This window comes from Colobus angolensis, unplaced genomic scaffold, assembly GCF_000951035.1.
Source record: "Colobus angolensis palliatus isolate OR3802 unplaced genomic scaffold, Cang.pa_1.0 Scaffold133, whole genome shotgun sequence".
Taxonomy (NCBI): Eukaryota; Metazoa; Chordata; class Mammalia; order Primates; family Cercopithecidae; genus Colobus; species Colobus angolensis.
In genome coordinates, this window is record NW_012114411.1 from 3,960,944 (window position 1) to 3,970,269 (window position 9,326).

General features: G+C 46.1%; 1 protein-coding gene across 1 annotated transcript in view; it reads right to left on the reverse strand.

Annotated features, from left to right (window-relative positions):
- The window catches only part of FAM171A1 (family with sequence similarity 171, member A1), a 63,025-nt gene that overhangs the window by 6,050 nt on the left and 47,649 nt on the right, over positions 1-9,326 (reverse strand). Inside the window, exon 6 of the mRNA XM_011934274.1 lies at positions 3,209-3,325. Coding sequence (XP_011789664.1) covers positions 3,209-3,325 — 117 coding nt within the window. The remainder of the gene's footprint in view (positions 1-3,208; positions 3,326-9,326) is intronic.

The following is a 9,326-nucleotide window of genomic DNA, read 5'->3' on the forward strand; positions in this document are numbered from 1 at the left end:
GCTCACTGCAACCTCCGCCTCCTGGGTTCAAGTGATTCTCCTGCCTCAGCCTCCTGAGTAGCTGGGATTATAGGCACCCACCACCATGCCCGGCTAATTTTTGTATTTTTAGTAGAGATGGGGTTTCACCATTTGGCCGGGCTGGTCTTGAACTCCTGACCTCGTGATCCACCTGCTTTGGCCTCCCAACGTGCTGGGATTACAGGCATGAGCCACTGCGCCCGCCCGAGAGAAACAATTTTTTTTATGCAAAGACAATTTCCACGGATGTACCAAAGCTTTGTCAGGAGTCACCAAGACACTTAGGGTACAAGTAAAAAGATTTCCAAATACTGACACTTTGTCCTTTAAGTACTTGAAGCATTATTTTTTTGTTTTGTTTTGTTTTGAGACGGAGTCTCACTCTGTTACCCAGGCTGGAGTGCAGTGGCATGATCTCGACTCACTGCAACCTCTGCCTCCCAGGTTTGAGCAATTCTCTTGCCTCAGCCTCCCGAGTAGCTGGGACTACAGGCATGCACCACCACGTCTGGCTAATTTTTTGTATTTTTAGCAAAGATGAGGTTTCAACGTGTTATCCAGGATGGTCTTGATCTCCTGATCTCGTGATTCGCGCACCTTGGCCTCCCAAAGTGCTGGGATTACAGGCATGAGCCACAGCGCCCGGCCAGCATTATTGTTTTAACCTCTTCCAGTGCAATTCTTTATAAAATTCACAGCTATATTTCACTTCCTTCTTAAACAAGGAGTTAAGGAACACAACCCACATTATTTTGTTGTTGCTTTTGAGTTCATGAAAGTCCAATATTAGTGTAATTTGTTGTAATAAAGATGGGTTGTGAGATGACTGACGTTATGTATCCCCACATTAAATACCATCAGAGGCTGTAGTGGGTATGCTTTGTGTTATTTTTGAGATGGGGTCTCACTCTGTCATCCAGGCTGGAGTGCAGGGACATGATCATAGCTCACTGCAGCCTTGAACTCCTGAGCTCATGGGATCCTCCTGCCTCAGCCTCTCCTGGCTAATTAAAAAAAAAAAAAATTTAGAGATGGGGTCTTGCTGTATTGCCCAGGCTGGTCTTGAACTCCTGGGCTCAAGAGATCCTCCTGTCTTGACTCCCAAAGTGCTGGGATTACAGGTGTGAGTTACCATGCCCTGGCCTGTGTATGCTTTTCATAGCCTTGAGTCTCTTCCTTCACTGCTAGGAAGCTCTCAAGGGGACCTACGTCTGGCAGTTCCTTCATCCTGCCGTACAAAAGCATATAATGGCAGGGCGCAGAGGGTCACGCCTGCAATTTCAGCACTTTGGGAGGCTAAGGCGGGTGGATCACCTGAGGTCAGAAGTTCAAGACCAGCCTGACTAACATGGTAAAACTCCATCTCTACTAAAATACAAAAATTAGCCAGGTGTGGTGGTGGACACCTGTAATCTCAGCTACTCCGGAAGCTGAGGCAGGAGAATCGCTTGAACCCAGGAGGCGGAGGTGGCAATGAGCTGAGATCATGCCATTGCACTCCAGCCTGGGCAACAGGAGCGAAACTCCATCTCAAAAAGCAAACAAACAAAAACAACAACAACAAAACCAAAACATACACAAAAGCATATACTAATCTGCATGATGGGAAAACTGATAGCTGAGACTGAAATACATCTAAAATTAAAGTTCACTTTAATGCATGGGCTTTATGGCATTTATTTTGGTACTTAAGATGTTTCTTTTCCTTCCTTTGTTCCTCTTCAGTCATAATCTAGGTATTTCAGATTCAGAGCATGGGGCATTTCTGTGTGTGGTTCATACTTATATCACAGCTTATATCACAACAAAAACAATACCATCAAGGGAAACACATTACTCTTTGTTTTTTTTTTTTTTTTTTGAGATGGTGTCTCACTCTGTCACCCAGGCTGCAGTGCAAGTGGTACAATCTCGGCTCACTGCAACCTCTGCCTCCTGGGTTCAAGCGATTCTCCTGCCTCAGCCTCCCAAGTAGCTGGGACTACAGGTGTGCGCCACCATACCCAGTTAATTTTTGTATTTTGAGACGGGGTTTCACCATGTTGGCTAGGATGGTCTCGAACTCCTGACCTCGTGGTCTGCCCTCCTCAGCCTCCCAAAGTGCTGGGATTACAGGCATGAGCCACTGCGCCCAGCTAAGGGAAACATATTACTCTTAAAACAGATGTGAAGTGTAAATTTTCTTAGCATGGTGATACAAAGTCATCGTGACACATTTTTCAACATCTGTTCAGGAAAGACCTCCATCACATCAGTTACTTTGTGAGTCTAAGTGCTAATTCCAGTGATAATTCCATTGCTAAAATATTTGAACTTTCATTTCAGAACTGCCTTCAAATGGTTCATTTACAAGAGACACCTTTTAATCACAACACATTTCGACCTAGCTCAGTCACCTGCTTTATTCACCTGTCTTGAATGTGCATGACTTTTAGATGTGTTTAAAAAGAAAAATCATAAAGATTTGCCATTTGAGCATAAAGATTTGCCACCAAGAAAGAGATTCACTAATGAAGGCTAAAGGCAGTGCAAGTAACATGGATTCTAAAGGCAGCTTGAGCAACAGAAGCCATTGCTGGAAATAATTCTCCTGAGATGACCATTTTGAAAAAAAAAAAAAAAAATTCTAGAATATTTATGGGTGTAACATAGGTTAAAAAAATAAACTGTTAGTCACATTCTGAAAGATATGCATTAATGGACATATCCTAAACAGAGGGGAAGATTCTCTTAGACACAAAGCAACTGGTTTGAGTTTAAGCCTTTTTGGAAATGCCCTACCAGGCTTTCTGCCCTCAATGGTGACTTCCCACTAGCATCTCTGTGGAGTGCTTTTCCCTACATGTGTGCCTACACCAGGCCACAGCTGTTTCAGGAATTAGGGAGGAGATCTTGCTGGTCTCTGTGGGCTTTTGATGAAGAATTCTCTATGGCAGCTGTCTGAACAAAACAGGCACTCAAGACTATTTTCTATGCATTATTCTTACCCTAGATGGAGTATTTCCAACCAGAAGTCCCCCACCCCCATGAAATACCTTCTTTACATCATTTCATTTTCAGACTTTTAACCATTTTTGAGTAAGATGTGATCTCCCTGTTGAAGTTATTTCCAAAAGCATACTTAGCCTGAACCCTCAAAGACCAAAGCAACTGAGCCGCATCATCGCAAGTGTTGGCTCCGTGTTACCTGGGATGGGAGGGGACATGGCGGCCACCCAGTACCCCAACTGGGGGGCAATGTACGTCCACGTCAGCTGGCTGCCTTCCTGGTGCACAAGACCCAGACCACTCTTCAGCCACGTTCCTGTGGAATTGAGAAAGAGATGTTAGTTACAAGCACACCAAGCTCCTTTGTAAGGCTTAAGCATATTGTAAAAGTCATCTTAAACATCTTAAATGTCACGTTTATGACCGATAAGATAACTGAGATGGCCAAAGTGTCATCTAGGGACCCCAGGCAGCTTTCTGGAGAAATTCTTTTCAATTTCCTTTCAGGGAAAGATGAGCAACTTTAGTGTTCCTTTGCCTTCTCAATTAAATTACTTTCAGCCACTTTATCAAACACCCCTCCTTCCAAACACAGATGATTTTAGCAGAAGCCTTTGGATCTCAGGAGCAGAATAAAGGCAGCATGATGGGGGCTGGTGGGAGTGAAAAGAGAGGGGGAAATCAGGCTCCATTCAAGCTCTTTGTCCTTGAGCACATTTTCTATTCAGAACTGCAGACTGGCTACATCAGAATTACCTAGGGGCGTTTTGAAAAAATAGATCCCTTCATCCCATCTTTGCAAATTCTCGCCCTGTAACCCTGGCTTCGGTGAGCAGTTTTAAAAGCTTCCAGTTTGTTCCAATGCTGGGAAACGCCAAATACGTCAAGGTCTCTGCTGTATCTCCCAGTTATTACATTAGCTAGCATCTGAGAGTAATGCGCACCTGCTATGCACTAGCTATTTGCAGCATACATGTCTTATAATACACCATCTATAATTCTCACCACAACACTGAAGACTGGTGAGTTACAGAACTTTTCCAAGGCCTCTCTGTGGCCAAGAGCGGAAAAGAACCTGGGGCTGCCTGACCTTGAGGCTGTGCTATTTCTTCTGCTCTACCAGGCTGCATTTCCTAGAAACCTCCCCAGCATCTGATTGCATTTTTACTTTGTGAAGTTTCTAGGAGCAGACTCATTGAAGCGGATGAACTTGCCCAAGGTTGTTGGGCTATTTCCCAGCCAAAAATGGATGCCTTTTCCTGGGCTCACCTGCACAGAGCCTTGCTCTGAGGCCTGCGATGGCAGCTGTGGGGCAGAAGGCCAGGGAGAGGCTGGGCGAACCTCTAGACGGCCCGCGCACCCACCCTGATCTATCAGCATGGAGATGTCGCGGCATACACAGGGCTCCTACGCAGCTCACCTCCCTCCTATAGTCATCCCCACCTGAAATGGCCACGTGGGTGACCCTGTGGCTGTAAGGCCTAAATAGACCAGCTGTGCACCAAAGGCAGGCATGTGTCATTTAACAGGGACACATTCTGAAAATGCATCGTTCATCGCTGTGTCAACATCACAGAGCGTCCTTATGCAAACCTAGATGGTACCGCCTCCTATACACCTGGGCTACACGGTCTAACCCATTGCTCCTAGGTTACAAACCCGTACACCATGTGACTGCGCTGAATACCACAGGCCACCGTCACACACGGGGAAGTATCTGTGTATCTAAACATAGAAAAGGTACAGTAAAAATACAGAATTATAGTCTTCGGGGATCACCATCGTATATGTAGTTCATTGTTGGCCCAATCATCATCCTGTGACTTATGCCTGTATTCTACCCAAACGCTTGCCTTGCTTAGCGACATGCCTCATGCAGAGGTGGCGGTAGTGGATTTTTTTTCCCCCTGAAGAAAGAAACAATACTTGGGCTGCTTCGAGGCCTTATCAGTTGCCATAGCAACATTCAAATGCAGTGGGTGGAAGATGCCCTTGGTGATGCCTCCTCTGCAGCCGCTCCTCTGCTCACACGGCAGCTGCACATGGTGGGCAGGTGGGAGAGGTCGGGCATCAGCAAGGGCTTGGCATCGCCCCCTTCCCATGCCACAGGCTGGATCACTGTGGCAGCGGGTTTGGGCTCCAGAAAGAGCAGAATGTAAGCAAGGTTTTGCAAATGGGTATGAGGGAAGGGATGCCCGGTTCTGGTCCATTTCCCGAAGCGCACCCTCCTAGAGATCACCCTGTTCTACAGGGCTCCTGTACTAGGGGAGTGACAACGTGAGATGTTTGACACATTGAGGAAAAGGGGCCAGGCATGGTGGCTCACGCCTATAATCCCAACACTTTGGGAGGCCAAGGCAGGAGGATCACTTGAAGCCAGGAGTTCGAGACCAGCCTGGGCAACGGTATACATACACCTCTTCAGTTCCTGCTAGGCAGTCTTCACAATGCACACCTCTATCCATTCTGTGACTCTGCCTGCAAATGCGGCTCCGACCTCATGTAGTTTTTCTCTCTTCCAAAAATCTACCCAGTCTTTCAAGATTCAAATCAAGCCCAGTGTTTTTCCAGAGGCCCTTCTAGGACACATGGGTCTTCCGTGTCTCGGCACATCCTGGGCAAGTATTACCGCATCATCCATTTGCCAAAAACACATGTTGCCTTCGGTGGCCAGCCTGTAGCCCTCAGTCTTATCTCCTTTCTTAGACTGTAAACTCCATGGGTGTGGCCTGTGTCTTGTGTTGCTTTTGTCTTCTTCTCAGTGCCTAGAGATACGCATAGAGTAGGAACTCCAGAGAACTTCAGAATGAGTGGAAGCTACAGGTGCAATAAAAAAATAATATCTGGTAACCTGTGAAAGGCTGGGTGTGGTAGGCAGGGAAGGATATCCCCATGGCAGTGTGACCACGCCTGGGATGCTGCCCTTTCAAACTAAAGGGAACAGAACCAGCTGGGAAAGAGCCTACCACGGCTAAAGTGCGACACTGTTCGGGGTTTCAACAATCGTGCTGTTACTGGCAAAAGCATTTCATGCTTTCCGGGTTTTGTGGGAGGAAATAAGCCCCAGGGAGTACGGGAATTAACACACTGTGTACTAGAAACACATGCTTCTCATGGCAGAATCCTGATGCCACTGTGAGATGCAGACAGTTAGACAGTTTTACCACCGGAGCAGTAGACACCAGGGCCAGGATTTTTTTTTTTTTTTTTTTTTTTTTGAGATGGAGTCTCGCTCTGTCGCCCAGGCTGGAGTGTAGTGGCCAGATCTCGGCTCACTGCAAGCTCCGCCTCCCGGGTTCATGCCATTTTCCTGCCTCAGCCTCCCGAGTAGCTGGGACTGCAGGTGCCCACCATCACACCTGGCTAAGTTTTTTTTTTGTATTTTTTAGTAGAGATGGGGTTTCACCATGTTAGTCAGGCTGGCCTCGATCTCCAGACCTCATGATCCGCCCGCCTCAGCCTCCCAAAGTGCTGGGATTACAGGTGTGAGCCACCGGGCCCGGCCCTAATTTTTTGTATTTTTAGTAGATATGGGGTTTCACCATGTTCGCCAGGCTGCTCTCGAACTCCTTACCTCAAGTGATCCACCCCCGTTGGCCTCCCAAAGTGTAGGGATTACAGTCATGGGCCACTGCACCTGGCCGGAACAGTGGTATTTGAAATCCAAGTTCAGTACTGTTTTCTTCCACACCACACTCTCAGATCAGTTTTTGTCTGAATTGTCATTTTTGTTGTTGTTGTTGTTGTTCTTTTGAGACAGGGTCTTGTTCTGTCACGCAGCTGGAGTGCAGTGGTGCAATAATGGCTCACTGCAGCCTCGAGCTCCTGTGCTCAAGGGATCCTTCCATCTCAGCCTCCCAAGTAGCTGGGACTACAGGTGTTCACCACCACACCTGGCTAATTTTTGTATTTTTAGTAGAGACAGGGGTTTCACCATGTTCGCCAGGCTGCTCTCGAACTCCTTACCTCAAGTGATCCACCCCCGTTGGCCTCCCAAAGTGTAGGGATTACAGTCATGGGCCACTGCACCTGGCCGGAACAGTGGTATTTGAAATCCAAGTTCAGTACTGTTTTCTTCCACACCACACTCTCAGATCAGTTTTTGTCTGAATTGTCATTTTTGTTGTTGTTGTTGTTGTTCTTTTGAGACAGGGTCTTGTTCTGTCACGCAGCTGGAGTGCAGTGGTGCAATAATGGCTCACTGCAGCCTCGAGCTCCTGTGCTCAAGGGATCCTTCCATCTCAGCCTCCCAAGTAGCTGGGACTACAGGCACATGCTACCATGCCCAACTAACTTTTGTATTTTTTGTAGAGACAGAGTCTCAATATGTTGCCCAGGATGGTCTTGAACTTCTGTACCCAAGTGATCCTCCTTCCTCTGCCTCCCAAAGCGTTGGGATTATAGGCATCAGTCACCATGCTCAGCCTTGAATTATTCTTTAGAGTTACACCCTACACAATGGAAAGACTCAAGAGATATTTTCAAGAATAAAAAATTTGTTGAAATATCTTCCTAATTTTTTGAAAATGAGTAATGCATCTAGCTGGCAAGGTTCATTGGGTATAAAGAATCATGCATTCTTAATTTGGAAGCTACATTTCACTACAATGATTATTACACATAACAACTGACAGGCAAGGAAAGATATGTCCTGCAAGATCTGATGGTATCTCCCAGCAATCACCAAGTGTGCTGCTTTCCTGCTTGGTTACCAACCAGTAATGAAATCAACTTTTATTTGCAAAGTATAAAGAAAAGTGAGTTCAAAAATTGAACAAATGGCCATCAAAAGAGAAAAGAACTCTAAAATATGAAAAAGAGCTCAAAATAATGTCTAATTTGAATACGGTCCAAGGAGTTCAGAGTTACCTGGCTTTTCCTGTCCAGCACATTTATTCTGCCTGGAAACTCCCTCATAGCAGCCAATTACCTTCTCACCATTGGGTAAGAAGCAAACAGATCTGTTATTATAAGCACTATTGATTTTGAAAAGAAAATCATACCTGAAACTCACATGTTAAGAGATGCTTAAAATCTCTTTTTAAGAAAGAGATTAGCCAAACTACAAGAACAAAGTAGGAGTATTTTTTTTTTTATTTTTTAAAGAGTCTTGATCGGTCACTCAGGCTGGAGTGCAGTGTTGCTATCTTGGCTCACTGCAACCTCTGGTTCCTGGGCTTAAGCGATCCTCCCACTTCAGCCTCCTGAGTAGCTGGGACCACAGGTATGCACCACCACATCTGGCTAATTTTTGTATTTTTAGTAGAGATGGGGTTTCACCATGTTGCTCAGGCTGGTCGCAAACTCCTGGGCTCAAGTGATCCTCTTGCTTCTTCCTCCCAAGGTGCTGGGGTTGCAGGCATGTGCCCCACGCCAGCCCAAGTGACTGTTCTTATGCTGAGATCTGTTAGCATGTCAGACCTCAGAACGCTGGGCAGATAAACACCCAGCCGTATAAAGGGTCAATGGACCATACAGATGACTTCCTTGGATTGACATGATTCTAAATGTGATTTCCAAGTCTGCCACTTCCTAGTCCTGTGTGCTGAGGACATGCTGAGGATGACACAGAAGAGGAGCTGAATGTCCCTGTGACATCGCTGAACCACTGGTGCAATCCTAGAGCCACCTGCCTCATGATTCTTTTGTCATGTAAACACTAAATGGCCTTGTCATTTAAACGCTTGTAGCTGGGTACTCTACTTCTTGCAGCTAATGTATTCTAATGGATGTATTTTTCCAGAAAGAGGCTGGAGTGAATTCTACTAGGTCTATACGCTGGGACTCGGAAAGAAATTTCACAGCCACTCAGAAATCCTATTGCCAAAAGTTCTATCAATGAAGACGTGACCGTCCGCACTGTGAAATACAGCCATTTCTACTCCTACATTCGTTCAGTGAAAGATTTGGGAACATTTAGGATGGGGGGCAAGGTCACTTGTGCTGGTGCAGGCATGGTCTCGGATGGGGAAACCTGCTGTTGTTTCATTTTTCAGCTGTGGGCTCTGCCTAATCATTAGCTTTCTTGGGCTGTCATGGCTCTGGCTGAATAATTAGCATGGAGGGAGCACTAGCTCGTTTGAGGAAAAATCTTCTTAAGAGGTATGCACCTCTCAGATCCATGGCAAACACTCATCATCATCATCATCATCATCATCACCAGCACCATCATCACCATCGTCATGACCATCATCACCATCATTGTCACCCCCATCACCATCATCACCATCGTCATGACCATCATCACCATCATTGTCACCCCCATCACCATCATCACCATCACCTTATCACCATCACCATCATCACCACTGTCACCC